General features: G+C 30.0%; 1 protein-coding gene across 2 annotated transcripts; it reads left to right on the plus strand.

Annotated features, from left to right (window-relative positions):
• The first annotated feature begins 14,103 nt into the window (after nucleotides 1-14,103).
• On the plus strand, nucleotides 14,104-20,503 carry LOC130893241 (uncharacterized). Of its 2 annotated transcripts, XM_057799180.1 has the most exons (3): nucleotides 14,104-14,348; nucleotides 17,982-18,427; nucleotides 20,370-20,503. In XM_057799180.1, the coding sequence occupies exons 1-3, from the start codon at nucleotides 14,339-14,341 to the stop codon at nucleotides 20,394-20,396; spliced, it is 483 nt and encodes a 160-aa protein (XP_057655163.1). In that variant the 5' UTR covers nucleotides 14,104-14,338; the 3' UTR covers nucleotides 20,397-20,503. The 2 variants fall into 2 exon arrangements, with proteins under 2 accessions (XP_057655163.1, XP_057655155.1); XM_057799172.1 differs by lacking the exon at nucleotides 20,370-20,503 and having other exon boundaries at nucleotides 17,982-18,621.
• Nucleotides 20,504-20,540: the final 37 nt, after the last annotated feature.

Below are 20,540 nucleotides of genomic sequence, written 5' to 3' on the forward strand. Positions count from 1 at the left end.
AATGAAAAATAGATCTAGAAATCTAATGTCAAATGGTGACAATACAAAGCTTCACAATTATGTTTTTTGCAAAGAATATTCATTATCACGTGGAATGTTTATTTTAATTAATTATTATGGCTATAATGAGCTTTTTTAAACCAATAGAATATGAGGAACCAAACTTACATCCGTTTTAAGTAAGTGTTTGATGCTTATCATGAGATTGCAAATTCACTCACGAACAACGGAACAAATCGGAACATAGTAAATTCAAGAATTCCATACCATTGAGGTTTTGTTTTGAAAATGTACAACCATTTAAAGTTCAAATAAAACATATTTAACCATTCAAGGGTCAGTTTTCTAAATATATAACCATTCAAGGTTCAAATACTAAATTCTAAACCATTTGAGGTATTGATTTGTGCATACACAACCATATGAGGTTCAATTATAGAATTCTAAATTGAATGTTGAATGAAGTTGAATTTAAAAAATTTAGAAATGTTTTCAATCGGAATTATTTTTTATAAATAAACAGTTTCCTTTATAACATTATTACAATTAATCAGATTTATATGGAACATCACCGTAGTGTTGTCAACCAATGAAAAGTAAATTGTTCGTTAAACCGCCCTCGTACAACAAATGACACATTTTAGACAAACGACCTACTTCTATTCGTAAATTGAAAATGCAACTCTACAAATAAAAAAGTATCAGAAAACTATTTATATAACAATTTTAGCTGCTGTTTGTATTTTGGGTTAAGGGACATGAAAAAACCCATTTTTTTTTAAAGAGTCGATAACAAAGGGCGATAATTGAAATTAAGTCAAAAATGAAATAATTCAAATACTAATTGAAATTGAAAAAAGAATTCATCTATTACCAAGTAAATGAATAACTCCTACCAAATTAAATATTTTTTCTCAGACTTAAGACAACTAAACTATAAATTCTTCGAAAATTTTATCTTTATTTTGAGAAACAAGCTGATTAGACATATCTTTTTATAGTCATCGTTGATTATTATATTTTTATCAACTAAACATGAACTTTGATTTATATATTATGCAATCTCTCTCCTCTAATGCGCCTGTATAACATTTACGTTATTCAAATTACTATATTCAAAAATGACAATTTTTAAATAGTTTAACAACACTTTTTTATTTGTTCAACAACTGACTCACACAATCTACTACCTTTTTGAAGATTGCTAAAAATAAAAAATAATAATTAGTAACGTTAACAATTAGAATTTTATGTTATTTATTATGTGTAAGGTGGATAATAAATTTTTGATTTCAATAGAAACCTATCAAGAAACAAAAAGAATAAGATTATCAAAGTAAAATTTTAAATGATATTCTAGAAAAGATTATATCAGCATTAAGATATTTTCATTATTTAGGACAAATATTATTTTAGGCCCTTTTTGACCTGATTGATAGCCAGCAATTGGCCAGCTTCGACCAGAAACTAGATTTTCTGGAAAATTACCTAGTAAATGGTATAAAGCAAATGAGTTCAAATAATTCTTAACAGCTAATACATCAAATACATCGAGTAGCTATGCCTGGAAGATGACCCCCAAAATTATTCGAGGAATATAGCGAAAGAAGCAAGAGAAGAAAATGCGTAGAGAAAGAGATTTGCAAATCCTTCCTCATGCAACCCAATCCCCTCTATAAGCTTATGTTATTAACCATAGTATTTGGCAAAGTTGCGATACTGGAAATGATAAAATAATTTTGGCCTACCAGACCTATGCACTGCGAAGAACATGCCTAATTCAAGTAAAAATGGAAAGTGAGACATAGTAAAAAATTAATGGATATTAAAGTTGAATTTGATGTCGATATCTAAAATATAATAGTGCCTTAGAGCTGCAAGGGGAACGGATTGCGAGACAAGAAAACACTAAATATATTGTCATAATCAAAGAAACAGTATGAGCAAACTAAAATAATGAATTCGGTTTTGAAATGGTAACGGATTCAAAAATCTTGGCTCAATCATTACTAGAAGAAATTAATTGAATCCGAAGATGTTTTAATGATTGAGTTGCTGAAATCCTCTCTACTGTTGAGAAAGTTTAAACCAAAAAAAAATACATAGAACAATTAGAACACTTTTGAAAGATGATTTCTAAGAAAAATATATGAACCAATTTAGAGTCAAATAAGCTTTACAACAAAAAGTAAACATTAAAAAAATAAACGAATACAATGGCTGGACATCTAGAGCGAATGAAAAAGAAAAAATCAACAAAGAAGATCCATAGGGGAAGAATAGAAGGAAAAAACGAAATGGATGTCCCAGAAAGAGGTGATTAGATGAGATAAAGCAAGACCTAAAGATAATTAAAGTGAAAAATTGGGAAAAAAGGCCATGGATCGGGTATGATAAAGGAAGCCAAGATCCTCTATATACTATATAGATGAGGTGAAGCAAAACCTATAAAGAATGAAAGTAAGAAATTGAATGAACAAGGCCAGGGATCGGGTATGGTAAAGGAAGCCAAGGACCTGTAAAGACTATAGAACCGAGGAGTAAGAAATGGAAAAGAGAAAGATGCTAAGAAATGCAAAACCGAACAAAACATGAGGAAAAAGTATGTAGTTATAAAGAAATCAAATAAATAAAGAAAAAATAATTTATGGGATCTAGAAATTAGATAAAATTTCTATTATGATTATAAACGTTTCAGTAAATTATCAAATAACCATAATGGAATTTTTTAAATTTATTAACTGGCCTATTTATTCATCGAATTTAAAACTATTTTCAAATATCATTTGAAGTTATGACTTCTATCACAATAGACGTTCCCAGAAACGAAAATGAACCGTAAAATCAATTTTTATTTTTCACAAGTTTTAATCACTTGGGACGTATAACTTCCATCGATGTGTATTGAGGAAATATATTACAGATATGTATCAATGTGTTTCAGCTGTTTTATGTGGGTTACCATTACGACTGTTTCAATTTGAAAGGTTATTGGGGGAAATGGAATAGAAAGAGTAGGTCATACGTTTCCTGTCCTATTTTTAGCGCGAGTACAGATGAGGGTAAGGGCCGCGACTCGAGCCCTAGGCGAAAATATGAACAGAAATTACGTGTATACATAAACAAAAGCTTTATTGGCAATACCGGAAAGTGTGCTGTATCCTAATAAAAGATTCAAGATACAATTTTGATCAAGTGAAATGTCTTAATTTGATCACAATAAGAGGTATGAAGTAGGGATACATACGTTTTGTTTTTTTTTTTATTTTAATTTATGATATATGAATGATAATATTATATAAACTGTACAGAACAATAGAACATGGTTTGGACTAGTCAAAATCCCTGTGTTTCAAAAATAACTTGCCAATAAAAATTACAAATTTTAATTTGTTTCAATTCTAAAAATTTCTTCCCCCAAAGTTCACACAAAAACGATTTTACGTCCAAGTTGTATAATCTTGACTGTTTATTTGCAGCTTGGAAGGTGCAGTGTGCAATCTATTGGGATTAATGAAATTAGAAAGGGCCAATCGACGCTTCGACAGTTTTACACGGCTCTAGAGTCTATAGAGGACCTTGGCATCCTATATCATATCTGATCCATGGTTTTTTCAATTATTTTCAACTTTCTTTTTCTTTAGGTCTTGCTTTACCTCATCTAACCACTTCTTTCTGTGGCGTCAGTTTTCTTTTCTCCTTCTTCTGCTCCTCTATAGATTATTTTTGCTGCCCTTTCTTCTTTCATTCGCTGCAGATGTTCCAGCCACTATATTCGTCTACTACGTATTTTTCTTTGTAAATAAATTACTTCTCCACTTTGGTAATCTGGTTCACACCCGATCCCTGATCTTGTTTATCCAATTTTCAACTTGCATTCTCTTCAGGTCTTACTCTACCTTATCTAACCACCTTTTTCTGGAGCACTTATTTCCTTTTTCCCTTCTACTCTTTCTTTATGGATCTTCTTTGTTGCTCTTTCTCCTTTCCTTCGTATTCGTTTATTTATTTTAATGTTTACTATGTATTTTTCTTTGTAAAGATAAATTACAACAAATTCATCAAATATTCCTGTTGGTCCATATATTTTTATGAGAAATCATCTTTCAAAAGTAAGTGTTCTAATTATTGTATAATTATTCTATGTACTTTTTTTGTTTCAAACTTTCTCAACAGCAAAGAGGATTTAAACAACTCAAGCCTTAAATCTCAGAATTTAATTCATTCTAATGATGATTGAGCCATGATTTTTGAATCCGTCACAATTTCAAAACCAAATTCATTATTTATTCAATGTGCTCTTCCTCTAAAAATTATCTTTATTTTAAAATAGGTTTTCGTTGGAAAAAACATTCCAAAGGATCTATTATCATAGACAGAAACGATATTGTAGAATGGAGAAGAAATTACCTAAAAACTAATAAAGAAATGAGAAACAAAAGAAATATATTTCATTTAGATGAAACATAGACATATACTAAAAAAATTTTGGCAAGATGAAGCTGTTACGAGTCGAATACAGACTTTTTCGAATAATTTATATACTGGATCAAATCCCCCAACTGGAAAGGGGTGCAGATAGATAATAGTAAACATCGACATTTCAAACGGTTTTGTTAAAGATGATTTATTGACTTTTTAATCTACCCATAACCAGATGCCCGTGATCAAATGGTTGAAAAGATTCATGGAATAGGAAATCAAAAAATAAAAGTTTTATCCTGGTTTTGCGAAATGTGGAATGACGGTGCTTGAAGCATCACTATATCATTATGAACTGAACCCGATTGATATGGTGAAGGGAGAAATTTCAAGAAAAAAATAAGTGATATTCAAAAGTTTTTGGAGGGTGTGAAAAAAGCAATATAACTGATGAAATGATCAATCCACTCATTGTAAATATTTGTTGCAATAGTTCATCTCCTGATTCCGAATTGAATTTGTGAGAACTCTTCATATACTGGTGATTTATATATTTAAATTATGAATGAAAGTTGTTTAAAAATCATAGTTTCAACCCTTATACCTATATAACCGGTATAATGTAATGTTCTTAATATATCTTGTGGTAAAACACTTTTTTATAAGCACGTTAATTAAGTGGTGATGATTATATTTATACAAATGTTACTTCATACAAAAATACTCGAGATATAACTTGAAAAAATATGTTAACCGTATACTAAACGAAGTGATACGGCCATAGATTACGAATGCTTTATTATTTAAATACTCTCTCTTTCATAAAAATAGACTATAGGTGTTATTTCACAAAATAAAGAATATTTTAGAATTAATAACCGATTAATGATTGGATTAACAAATAAAATAATATATAATGTAAATATTAGTCGACATCAGTTTGTAATAGAATTATAGAATTGCACTGTATCAGCTGTTATGCAAAATAAGCATAACAAAATTCAAATTTAGTAATCAAACAGTTATTTTTGCAAATATGTCAACATTTTTGGACTTGGGAAAGGAAAAAATGACAGTTTATCAAGTGAAAATGGATAACCTCTAGTTGATGAATTTTTCAAACATTGTACAAAAACCTTTCTGTTGAGAAAGATTATTCCTGACCTTTTTCAATGATAATTCGATGCTATTTGAAACAAATATTTTGATACATTTGTATTATGTCAATTATATTGACGTGAATGGAAATATAAGTGAAATAATCTTATATCATGTATTATAATATTAAATCAATCATGAGCATAAAAGATCTTCTAAAAACTGTCTTAGATCAAATATTACAACCTTATTTTCATTATTTTACATTTGAATAATGAAGAATAGTACTAACATACAAAACGTGGTAAATGTGAACATATATACATATCATTCAGAGTTAAAAGAGATATTTTTGTGGAAAAAGGCCAGAAATATTGATTAAAAGAATTAAACAAAACCAAAACAATAAAATCTATGAAGCAATAAAGCTAAAACTGTGTATCTCATTAGTTTTAAAATAATTGTGTGATCCCATAGAAAATTAACTGAAATAATCGCGGCATCTGTTGTCGTTGGAACTTACTAAAGTTCATAATAAACTGAACGTGAACTCAAGCATATAATGAAATTATTCTTAAAAATTACCGCTAAAAATGTCTCATTTTTTTACATTCAATTAAAAAAAACAAAGCTTAATGATCAATTATCCTGTTATAATTTTAAAATGCGACAGCCTCAAGACGTTTGATTAATATTTTGATTTGAATTACAGATTAAATTTACAGACCTAGAAAGTGTGTAATTTTTGCTCTGATTGTGAATTGTAAAAATAATTTTTGTTAAGCGGCTTTAGTAAATTAGAATTAACCAAAACTTCATTCAAAATTATACAGGAGTCTACATAGAAAAAATTGTGAGTTGTGACAATGAAAAAATAAAATATAGTATATGAAGAAACTTTAGAAAAAGTTGAAGACATGAAATTAAAACAGGAGGATAATAAAAAATTATCAGGTGAAACAAAAAGATTTATCTTGATAAATGTTGTAGTAATAAATTTTTGTAGCCCAATCCAGGTCGAACCATTAACACTTTAACTGTCAACTACCTACAACATAATTAAACTAAGAAATAATTTTTTTTTAAAAAGCCTACCTTATCAGTGATAACTTTGTATTCAAATTATATTTTTAATGATGTAATGAGATAAAATGAAATTGTCAAAATTGCTTTGCAGTCAACGTGTTAAAACATTCAAATTTCTCTATCGAACAAACAGGAAGAGTTTGAGGATTTTTCTATTGTCATGGATTAAAAAATTTTAATCTAAGATGTAATCAGAGACGTGACAGAAAATAAATTAAATGTTTTGAAGTTTTGATTATTAAATTGTATAATTTGATCCTGATTGTTTCTAGTTCGACTCATTTTATGCAAACATAAATATTTTTTCATCTTAATATTGATTAGTGGTAATTATAATCAACAACAGATAAGCAGAAAGCATAAAAAGTATATAGTAGATTACAACAAAGAAATACTTCAACTAATAATATATTTTGAATTTTTGTTTTTCCAATCAATTTCGGCAAAAATAAAAATGCATAAATGAGATCATTTTAAAAAAAATTTTTAACTGGTTTATCAATAAACTACATTTTTCAGAAGAAATAGTAATAATATTTTCAAGTAGCGAAAAGAATATACAAAAACGCGAGAAAGAAAATTCGGATGGAAGAGCAGGTTAACAATGAAGATGGGGGTGAAGTGAGTCATCTTCTGTTTCTATGTGTTGGATGATGCAAAAAATAAAAGCGAAGAACTATAAACTGGAAAGAATAATTAGCTATAAAAACCTAGAACTGGTAATAATGGACAGATTAGTATAATAATAGTAACAGATGGTATAGTAATAGTAGCAGATATAGATAGATAATAGAGATACTAAAAGATGGTAATAAACCAATAAAAGAAACATGACAAATATTTGATAATAACAATACAGAGAATAAAGCGACTACATTTGAATACCTGGTAGTCATTTTCACAGAAAAATAGATTAGAGGTAGTAAAAAAATCCAATCTAATGTACTTGTAATAAAACAATTTTCCGGAAATAAGAATTGGAAGAAAAAAAAATTGAAATATACAAGTCGATATCAATACCTACGTTGATATATGGAAGGGAAACTCGGATAATGACCAAAAAGATACCCAGTAGAATAGCAACTGAGGAAAATAGCAGAGAAAATGAGAAATAGGAAACAAAATAGTTGAACGATTTTTAACTGGTACACAAAATCTAATAAAAGCAAAAAGTTTTTAGAAAAGAAGAAGAAACAATACAGCAGATAAATGAATTAGCAAATAGGAAAAAGTAGAAAAATAGATGAAAGGAGAAAACTAAAACCTCAAAACTCCAAAATGCTGGAAAATGCATAAAGATTTCTAAAGAATAAATTGATTTGACCTTGTATATTGTTATATTGATTTGTGCTAATATATACAAAAATTTTTGCAAAAACTAGTCATAAGAATTCATATTTTTGAAAAATAAATTAAAAATGGTTGTATGTTATAGAAAATTCTTTTTTAACTCGGTCAATAGACTCAATTATCCAAGCAAAAAAAATTAACACACCAAAAATATCCACGAAAATATAGAATAAAAAAACTGGGATTCTTACTATTGTTTTAAATCCTTCCCACATCTTGCTTCTTGTACATTCTTTCACCACGTGCTTAGAATCGCCACAAGCCTCTACGACGAGACCTTTCTGTGAAATTAAAAAAATCCAATAATTATAAGAAAATTTCATTATAGAATCAATAATTTAATGCAATTACTGTTATCAATTAATTAGTCGGCAAGCTTTACTCATTGGAATGATAGAAAAAAATCGTGAAGTACAGTTCCCGGCATTTTCATTATGTCGCCACGTGGAAAAGCGCGTGGGCTATTTACAATCAGATACATTTCTCAACCGTGATAAAACTAATAATTAATGCCTACATTATTCAATATTTGTCTTTAAAACTATCAGTTATATCGAAACAATAAATTATGGATTGATTCTAGAAGAGATACTTTCATGGCGGCAAAGCGTCACACAATTACACGGAAAATCTAACAATAAATCCTTAAAATATTCTTGCAATTATTGAAAATATATTAATTATAAAATTGATGTATTAAATTAAAAAGAAACTTACTAACTTGTGATAATTTCATTGTCGCCACGTGGTCAACAGTTTAGCAATTTACAATCAAATACATTCTTTAAAAGTGAAAAAATTAATAACTACTACCTACATTATCCAATATTCATCTTAAAAAGCATCAGTAATATCGAAATAATATGTTCTAGATTGATCCTAAAAGAAATGCCAATATGGCGGCAAAGCGTCACACAACTACAAAAAAAATCTAACAAAAATTCCTTAAAATATTCTTGCAATTATTAAAAGTACATTAATTATAAAATCCCTGTATCAAATTAAAAAGAAACTTATATTAACTTGTGATAATTTCATTCTGTCGCCACGTGGTCAACATTTTAGCATTTTACAATCAAATACATTTTTTAAAAGTAAAAAAACCATATATGTAATACTCCTATATGGACAGTTTCTATAAATAAAAACTGTTTAGACTAAGGAAGACAGAATGGCAACGATTTCTATATCTTCAGAGGTTCCATCTCGATTCTGCGCATTCTCAAACATGCGCAGTATGTATAAATTCTTTCGAACGAGAGAAAATAATATTGTCGGCACTATAACATAGGGACTTTTTTTCCCATACCAACTGTCCATAAAGCAGTAATAATGCCTACATTATTCAATACTTGTCTTTAAAAATATCAGTTATATCGAAATAATAGATTATGGATTGATTCTAGAAAAAATACTAAGATGGCGGTAAGGCGTCACACAATTACACAAAAGATCTAACAATAATTCCTTAAAATATCCTTGCAATTATTAAAAATGTATTAATTATAAAATTGATACATTGAATTAAAAAGAAACTCATTAACTTGTGATAATTTCATTTTGTCGCCACGTGATCAACGTTTTAGCAATTTACAATCAAATCCATTTTTAAAAAGTGAAAAAACTAATAATTAATGCCTGCATTATTCAATATTCATCTTAAAAAGCATCATAATATCGAAATAAAAAGTTATAGATTAATTCTAGAAAAAATTCCAATATGGCGACAAGGCGTCACCTCATTACACAAAAAAATCTAACAAAAATCTAACAAAAATTCATTAAAATATTGTTGCAATTATTAAAAATGCATTATTAAAAAATCCCTGTATCAAATTAAAAAAGTAACTCACCAATTTGTAGTAATTTAAGAAGAATATTCATTCTTGGCAATCACGATGTGCACCTTGCTACATCAGGATGTCAAATAAAATATGGAGCATCATATATGATGATTTACCCCCCTGGAACAGAGCAAAATTTGTTGCCAACTGTAGGAAACGATTTTTATATTTTCGCGTATTAACCTAATAATTCGAAGATATGTCGCTAAAAATCTCTTCAGAGTAACGGATTATAACGGGCCGTATTAAGGACAAATTATAACAATAGAATAGAATATAAATTAGAAACCAATCTATGTATATGTAAGGTTATGATGTTATAATTTTTAATCGAAAAAAGTTTTTATTGGAAAAAATTATTCATATTAGAGAGTATTTCAAACGAAATCTCACGGTAAAAGTGATATTTTTATACAATTTTGAGAAAAAAGAAAATACAATCTATATCAAATCCCAATAATTAAAAGTAATTTTGAAAAATTGATACCATGATTATCAAGATAATCGAATATTATTTATCCTAGCGGAAAACTGTACATAGAAAATTAACAATGGAATTATTTATACTGGAGCTGGAAACATCCTAAATAATATAAAATAAGTTATTTTTATTCTTCGCAACACCTAAGACAATAAAGAAAAAGAAAATGGAGACAATATCGTTTACTCCAATTACAAAAAAATATTAGTTACTTTCACACAAAATGAAGTAGACATCTATATTTAGTTTTCTTTACTGTAACCCTAAACAGTTGCAGTAAACAGACCAGTTAGGAAACTTGGAAATAAAAAAGAAACAGTTTTAAAAAAACAGGGTAAAGTTGGTAGAGATGGCCAGCAGCTTTAATCCGAAAATAAATATAAATACGATCATGAAGACGGTCCCAACTGAGTCAGTTTTAAACAAGACTTTATAACATTTTTTGAAAGTAGGTGCAAATTTTTACTACAATAGTTTGTAATTTGTAGAAGCATTAATCTCTGAACGTTGTATTAGCAATTTGGTCAGTGTAGATCTAGGTACAGGCGACACGATATCCAAACCCTCAAAAGTAACTGTTGGTTTATACAAACTGCACGATCGGTCATCTGCTATAACTTTTTGGTAAAGATGCCGCAGCCATAATAGGTAGATGCGGGTAATATATTTCTATTATTTTTTTCTCAAAACATCATGCTTTCTTTGTATAAAAGAAAATGTCTTCAAAGAGGAAAATTTATTGGCAGTTATCTAGCCAGTTACGAAAGGCGAGCTGGGCACTAATCTAATAACGTGTACTCATAGAAGGAGGAGTGAAGTTGAAAAATTCTAAAAAGGTAAGAATGGGGTCAGATAGCAGTATCACGAATAAAACAAAGCTAGTGGACCTTATACTGAAATTGCAAAACTGTGGATTTGCACCCTCAATTGGATCTTCCACAAATAGCCAACATTCATGTCTTTGTTTCATTTAAATTAGCAAAATTGAGATTGCTAGGTCAGACAATAGAAAAGTGGGGCAAATCTAACAACTACCCTATTAAAATGCATTGAAAATGAAGAACGGTATTTTAAATAAATTAACCAGCTGTTTGGGCTGGTGTACTAGGTAGCGAGATTGTAACTAAGTTACAATATTGATTTGGAGTTTGCATATTTAGGCCGTGAGAAAGATTGTTTCGGAAACATAACGATTTCATCTTAGAAAAATAAGTCTATGCGTGAATCAGTATAAAAAAATATCATATGGTGTCCCAATTTTGGATACACAGTCATTGTTGATTTGTTAAATGGCAAAATAGGTCATTTTAATGGTCATTTTTATATAGGGTGTTACAAACCGACACACTTTTAACACTAGCATTCACAATTACACTGACGCGTGTAACTTGATTCTTGAGTAAACAGTGTGCTCACTATTAACATCTGGCGATCTGTATAAATCTTCAATAGGTCTCCTTCTATCTTTCCATTGGCCTGGAAATACAATATCAATACGGAAACTAGGATTTTATTCAGTGGCGGATTCATAGATTAACCGCTTGTTGGCTATTCACCTCCCTTTGAAATATGCTGCTGTAAACTACAGTCTGGTGGTAAATCCACCATTGATTCTATCACATATTCTAAATTATTCCTTGTAGATCTCTTTCTAAGACCCTATCAAATATTCTTTAACCTAATTTACATTTCTTGTATTCTATTTACAATTAATAATTTTCGTGTCGTCTTTGATTTTGCATTTCCCTTTAGGTTTTTGAAAATAATTTCTTCTCGTTTATTCATTATCTCGATGTATCTCGAAAATTAACGAGCTTAGAAAATTTTTATTTAGATACTACGTATTCTTCTCCTTAACCGTACTGAAAATATATCTTTGCCGATTTATATTGTTGTAACATTTTCAGTAGAAACAATAAACTTTTTATCTTAACCAATTCTTTCTGGTTATTCGAATAAGTCATTGTTACACGATAAATGTCATCGTTCTTGTTAAAAATTGATGTAATTCTCACTGAAATGAAAAATTTGATGCAGTGTCACCACCGTATAAATTTCTGTTCGATACGGGCACGTTGTCGAGTTTGTCGCTAGCTGGACAATAATTCTGAAAAGTCTCTCTGTCATTCGATGCTCTTTCCGCGTCAGTGATTCTTTTCATTGTTACATGTGAAGTGCTCATTGTCAGACTTACATTCAATGTTATTCTTCACTTAAACACTTCGGAAGAAATGAATCCACTTCAATATTTATCAAACATTATGTGGTTAATGACACTATGCAAATATTTATACGACTTTTATTGATTAATAAGTAGAAAATGCAACATTTTATCTAAAAATTGGTAATGGTTTAGTTATAAAATGTAAAAACATTTTATATCAGAAGTAATACTAAAACTCTTAACACATTTTTTATCTTCTGAAAGAGCTGAAAATCTCATTGTGCTAAATCTTTTAATGACCAAATTCTGTCGAATCTAAAGTGACTTGTGGCTCTGCCTCTACCTCTTTTTAACATATGATCATATTGATATCTTTTGGAGCTAGCTGAATAACTGGTTTTCTAGACTGCTCCTAGACGCAATTTCTGCATAAAATTAGCACTTTTAGCACATTTTTTATTTTCGGGAAGAGTTAGAAACCTTGTTGTACTAAATCTGGTAAGAAGGACTCATGAGGGATGACAGGAAGACGTTTAATGGCCCTTTTCTGAGCAAATAAAAGGGACTTATGGTACTGTCTCTGTTTCATTTTTAGCTTATTGTTCGGGGTTTAAAGATGTACCACAATATGTTACAAAGAAAACAATAACTTTGATACCTTTTGGAGCTAGGTGAATAGCTGGTTTTCTTCCAAATTGGAGCTCGATTTCCTCTTTGTTTATCATTTGAAAGTATTTAGAATATATTTAGTACATATTTATCTCATTTGTAAAAAATCTTTGCATGTGAGTTATAAAGCCCTTTATTTATTAATCAAATAGTCAATCGGCCAAAAACCTAGTCTACTTTTTGACATTATCATCTGTTATTGTTTTCAAATGTCTCTTTTTCACTTAAGTATAACTATTACTACATTATCACCATATATAGATTTTAACAAATTTACAGCTTTCTTATCACCAGAAATAAATATTGATGTTGATGCTTTATCCATATTTCACTTTCATAACCGAAACACGTTTAGACTTATCATCTTAAGTCAAAACGTGAGGGTATAAGACAAACTAGTTGAGATTGATGTCATAAAAATGTTTAATTTCAATAAAGAATATTCTTTCTTCGATAATAATTAATTTGGCTCCGTCCCTGTGTTACAAAAACGCCATATATAGAAGTAACAGTTACACAATTTTCGATGTATGCAATCCATAAGTAATTAGAGATGGGCAATACCTTTGTTCTAATGTTGTTCTTTGTGGAACGGCTCTAAAGTGTAATTTGTGCTTTATTATATATATTGAGTTTTTCATATTAAATACTATATTAAGTACATTAATACTAGCGACTTTCTATGAATACAGCCCCAGTTTTTGAAATTATTGTATGTAGTGAAAGTCCAGTTTATATTTTTCAAAATGTGATACAAATCAATCGAATTCCATTTGGGTTGCCATTTTCATATTAGCAATAGAAATGATAAATACTATTAGGTTTAAAGTCGTAGTTACAAACTGAATGACGCAATAAATCGATTGTATTGATTTTTTCAAATTAACGGAACGTTCCTACCGGAAATTTACATATATGGCGCCAATTGAAATATTAGTTAAAATGGAAATATGTTGGCAGAATTTCTCGACTAATAACAAACCGGAACTAGAAATGATGCTCATTGTTCAAATATTGTGTCAACTTCATTTCCGTTTAATGTGAGTGAAAAGCGTCAGACATCTTGGAAATTTTTTTTAAATTCATTGTAAATTATATAAATAGTGACTCTGATATTGTGAAAAGTGAAAATATAGAGAATTTTGATTTGGTTTAACATTTGACAGACAAAAATTCCTCCTTTCGACTAGTTTAGAGCAGCTTCCAGGATCCAACAGCTTTTATATGATCAAAGGTAATCATTAATTAATTATATACAAAAAAATATTAGATTAACTTCAATAGTCCAAGGAAAACCTTGGTATTACTAAGTATGTGAAAATATTTCTTTGAATTTTCCAAATTTAGCAGATTCATTTTTGTATTTTTTTTCCATTATTAGACGTATGGGAGGTGTTGATTATTTAATATAACTGTCGAAAGCTCTCTACTTATCTGTTTTTAAAAAGCTATTTGCTTCTACATGTGTGAGCTTAATAACTTTACAACAAAGCTTTATTCAACATCTCCTACACTGATATTAACATTTTCCTGCTTTTTCCTACAATCATTCAATTAACATATTCATTTCCAAATTTTGTATTTTGTAATATTTCTGTATTTCTTGTTTGTGCCATTTTAATCAGAATATATTCCAGCGGGTTATTCATTATATTGTGGTTATTTTGAAATTTTATTAATAAATTATTAAAAATTCAGCAGCAGGTATAAAATTAAGCAAATATTATTTTGTTCTTACAATTAATTTGAAAGTTATCGTACTTTTGAGACAATTTCAACAAAATTCAATCACAACCACAAAACTTTCAAGTAAAAACTAATAATTAATAATAAAAATGAGCAAAAACTATAGCAAAAAAGAATAAAATAAAAAAGAATAGCAGAAGAAACTAATGAAAACTAAGCAATGAAGTGGAATAAGGTACAACAGAAGAATAAAGATGAAACAAGCAGATAATTACATGAAGGCACCCACGCAAGAACAAATTTGGTGAAGAAGTAGATATTTTGAGACTTTCTGAAGGATTACACCACTTCCTGGAATCCAAGCAGGTTTCTATGAAAAGGAAATGAAGGATATACAAAAACAATTACAAAACCTACTGTGTAGAAACGAATCCTGGGCTTTGTAGAGCTTATGAAAATATTGGGAAAAATCAACGAATGGAAAAAGAAGTACTAATGACGGAATTCCTGCGTTGTATATCGAAAAAAAAATGGATCTGCACCGAACGGTAGATAATATGTGCGTAGAAGAGATTGGATTGAAGCAGTTTTTTGAGATGTTGCTGAAAAACAGATCAGTAACTGGAAAAGTCTATCAACAGAGTAATAGACAAGGTTTGATTGATAATAAATTGAGTTCATCCCAAATTTTTTTTAAAATTTCGAAAAATCGTTACGTATTGGTACATTTTACATCAGTTTGTTGGTACATCAGTTTCTCATAGGATTTTACTCTCTACATTTCTTAAGTGTTATATATTGTTCTTGGAATTTCCTTTTCTATTTATTCCACTTGTTTCTGCCTTTCATTCGTCAGCATATTTAACAAGTAGGCAGTAGAAAGTTCGACCAGATAGCAGTTAGATGAACTTTTGGTGTGGTAAATTCGGCCAGAAAAATTTGGGATGCAATAATCGTGCATTTTATTATGTAAAAAGAAAGTACAAGATGGTAAACGCTATAACACTCGAGTCGTGTCTGCCGTATGAAGATGCCTGTGGACTTGAACTTCTGTAGGTTGTAGTGTTCGGGAAAGACGTACTTTGGTAGATGATTCCACTGGCTTCAAAGAAAGGAATTCCGATAAATTGACTTTCTGGGTGTCTGCAGGCGAATTCCAAGTTGATCAGCCATGTCCGCTTTAGAGTATCTGCCGTGGTAGTATCGGTAGAACAGAGTCAGATCGACGACCTTTCTGCTATGCTCTAAACTGTCCAGGCTTCTGGTAAACTCTGGGTAGCCTCTAAGACAAATTACTCTCTTGCCTGGGTGCCGAACTCAAATTGTACGAGCAATACTCCAAACATGGGGGCTTGTATAGAATTAGAAGCTGTTGCGAAGTATATTGCTTAGAGGAGTCCAAGCTTTTGTAAGGCTGCCTTAGCTAATTCGACCACGTGGCTATGTCAGGACATATTGCTTCCAACCTCGACTCCTCACAAATGAATTGACGGTGATGATGATATTTTATGTACAGACAGCACTAAATCCTGAACCACAGTGCCAGTCTTCTTTATAAAAACAGTAGTATGGCTCTTTGTTGGATTAAACTCAATTAGATAGCTTCCATCTCATTCCAGAATGTTTTTAAGATTAGTATTGATGGAGGTGATCTGTTTTTGCCTTCGGATTTGTGTTTTAGCCGAGTTTATTGAGGCAGCTGATTTGAACGAGTATGACAGTGTGCTATTGTAGGCAAAGCTATAGATTAAATTGACAGTTTTGTCGTGTAGATCGTTGATGTATAGGAGAGAAAAATTAGGTGACAAGTGCGTCATTGGGAAACACCAGCGTTGACCTCAAACCTCTCCAAGGTGTATCCTTCGATAGCGACCTGGATAGATCGGTCTTTGAGAAAGCTACTAAGCCATCGATGAATGAGGACGACAAACCGTGGGGTCTTAGCTTATTTAGAAGATTGACATACCAAGCCCTGTCAAAAGCCTTCGATATGTTCAGTGCGATTGTTTTGAATTCCCCATATTTCTCTATAGCTTTAGTCTATACCTTGGTGATATAGGTCAGTAGATCCCCGGGTGATATATGTTTACGAACGCCGTATTGATAGTCGCTGATGAGTTAGCAGACTCAAGATATCTCAATATTGGTTGCTTAACGATTTTCTCCATGACCTTGGCAATGGCTGGGACTAAAACAATTGGACGGTAGTACAATTAGTATATGTCTCTTGTGTCTTTCACTAAAGGAATTTACATATCTATGCAGAGAAAAAAGTTGTAAGAATATTCAAATTTCCATTTCCAAACTTCTGCAATTGACAGATTTCTTCTGCTGTTGTACATATTGCGTTTGATGCGCTTCTTGTGGACTTTTCATTTCTCTTCACACAATTTTTCGTGGAAGTTTATCTACATCGTCCTTTTTGATTCATCACAGGATATACCAAGGTATAAATTGATTTCTTCCACCTAGTTTCACCAGCATCAGTGGTATTACCAAATCAATACTCATATTTTTTATACTACAAGTGAAGAAACAAAATTGCATATACCCCAAAAGTGTTAAGAGCTCTAACGATTATTACCATTTTCGGAGAATTTTATTTTAATGTTTCCTCTATACTAAAGGTATTTGTTTATCTAATAAATAAAAATCTAATTTAGGGATGTTTTTAAGTATATTTAAGTCTGTACCGATTTAATGAAAACCTTAGTACCCTTCCAGTTTTCAAATACCTTCCTCCTGTACTCTCCTGTGACATTTTTCGAATTAAATTTCCCGAATTTACATGCCTCATAATAAGTAATTTTACTTTTCAATTCATAAAGACATTTTTTTTTCTTATAATAAAATATAATGAGTATCTTTATCATTCCATATTTTTCATTCTAGTTTAGTTACACGTTTGTTATTAGTTTTTTTCAGTACTTCTAATATGGGGATGAAATATATGAGCAAATTGATGGTTGTGCTATGGGGGCATCCATATCAAGTGTTATAGCAATTATAGTAATTGAAGATCATGAGGAAACCCAACTTGAGGATTTCAGTTTCATAAGTAATTGGGGTAGTTGTATCAGAAAATAAAATCATAAAGAACACAATAAAAATATTTCACCAATTTAATATATAATAAATGAAAATATATATTTTATGCATAAAGGGAAAATGTTTGTTTTAGTAACGATGGAAAACGAGAATGTTAGAAACCAAGATTTGCTATTATTGATATACGATTTTGAGGGTAATAATCAGCCTAACGAAGAATTGATTGAAAATGAAAACGCGGCGGTCGATATCAATATAAATCTATTTGAAACCATCCAGCAACTTGTTCCCGAAGATGAAGAAATTGAACCTGAAATGAACAATGTACCTCAAGAAGGAGGAAACAATAGACCTGAGATTGATATGACCGTTGAATATGGGCTGCATAGAGTCGAAGGTAGCATGGACATTTGGCAGGACTTATTACTTGAACCAGACACAGACAACTCTGAACGTCAAAATGCAGATCCAATGATTATAGATAGAGAGGAGTTGATTCGTATACTTGAAAGTGGCGATACTCAAGATCAGTCTTGTCAAACGGAGCCTTGTGAAGAACTACCGGAAACTTCAAGTAATGTATGTAGCATCTGTCGTGATAAAAATAAGTAATTCTCATTTTTCTATATTAAATTCGAAGTTTCTCAATACGTTTTTGTCATGACACATTTTGATAAATCTTATGTTCATGCACAAATACTTTTCTAGAATTTTGACTTAAATTTGGTTTCAATTCTAGATTAATTTGTGTTACATTTAATTTTGTTTTGGTTGTCAAATATTTAATAAATTATTAATATATCATGATCATTGTTTTTATATATTATAGTCTATTTTTATTAATGAGAGAGTTATAAAATGATCTTAATTCATAGGCGTATCATCTTTTAGTAAACAATTAGAATAATTTTTCAAGTTATACCCTGACTCAAGTATAAATATAATTAAATAATAAATAATTTTTTTAAATAACTTCCAAACAGTTTAAGTTGAAAAAGTGATTGTTTGTCATACTGTTTATATAGGAATAAGGGCTTAAACTTTGATTTTCAAAAAAGTTTACGTTCATAAGGAATTATTTTGAAATATTGCAACCAATATTCACAAAGATTTCATCAGTTATATTATCTAATTTCCATATTTTCCTAGTTTTCGGGCTTCACGTTATATACAGACTGTAAAAACAACCGTTCAACATCACTTATTTAATAAAAAAAATATTTTTCTTCCTTTATCTGTGCCCACACTAGTTCAATCAGGTTTAGTTCGCAATAATATGGTGCAGGTAATTCCAATTTCCTGCAATTTCATATTTCTTGAATATTTTTTTATGAAGAATTAAATTTTTCTCTCACAGAACCCGGATAAAACTCAATATTCTTTGAATTTAGTCAATTCTACTTAGTTATGGGCAATTTTTCTATAAGTCTCAAATGATAACTTGCATTATCCATTACTATTTTAGGGGCTACAATGTTTACATTATTGTCAAGATGACAATAGCTACGATATGATAATATACAAAATTGGCAATTATTTTTAGGTTGCATACGCCCGATTTCCTTGAAATTTTAGTATGTTGTGGAGGAAATTATGCTTATTAATTTAATCTTTATAAATAGGGCGCGGAAATTATTCCTTCACATACTTTTTCGAGGTTGAAAATTTAGATAGGTTAGGTTAGGTTAGTTTAGCTCAAAATATTGAGCGACTTTGGCGAGATACCCGTGATAACATATTTTGAGGAATTTCTGTTTAAAAGACATTATTCATCTTCAAATAGAATTGAAGCATTTATTGAAGAAATGTCACGAATTTATCCAATAGAAATTACATTACATTTTAAAATTACATTTTAATTATAATTAATGTTGGAGAGAATTGGGGGCGTGTGGGGGGTTCTATTAAAAGATAGTCTAAATTTTTAACAAACCCACCACCCGCCCCTAGTCCTCTTCAACATCAAGTATTTGCAAAATATGAACTATTCAAGATAGTGTACATTTTACAATGTTCAAACCTTAAAAGCTACGTGAAGGAATGTTTTGCGCGCCCAACATATATAATATATTCTTTTTCGGTATAAAAAACTGTATAACATACTAAAATTTAAAAATTTTCTCTATTTAGTGCTGAAGCATCGATTTTTTCGGCTTCTAAGTAGCCCTAATTTACACCACACCTTGTAAGTGGCAGCTAAATGAATTTGTTAAGAATACACAACTTGAACCTCTTCACTACAAGGAAAAATTTGTCACAAAGAGGTTCTTTTAGATCTTATGATATTTTGGCCAGTCCAAACCTTAAACTATTGTTTTGTACAGCTTACGGTTATGAAAGACCAATAAAAGCCTGAAAGCTTCGTAAGCTCAAGTAAATTTATGAAAATTTTCAGTAGTAAATTCGAAATTACCGTACTTTTATATTTTGGATTAATAAATATATTTAATTAATCTCTCGTTCATAAAATAGACTAAGATATTATTGTAGCGTCTAGATTAACAGTGTGAGCATTTTTCAGAAAAACTGCACAAAGGTTAAATTATGAATGTTGATGAGAGGAGCCACCGAAATTCGAAACAGTATCACCAAATTTTGAAGTTTTTTTGACATCTACTGATATCACTTTCTCCAAATAAATTTTCTTTGTATATATATATATATATAGATGTAGATTATTTGAGATATTTAA

Source organism: Diorhabda carinulata, chromosome 1, assembly GCF_026250575.1.
Source record: "Diorhabda carinulata isolate Delta chromosome 1, icDioCari1.1, whole genome shotgun sequence".
Classification (NCBI taxonomy): domain Eukaryota; kingdom Metazoa; phylum Arthropoda; class Insecta; order Coleoptera; family Chrysomelidae; genus Diorhabda; species Diorhabda carinulata.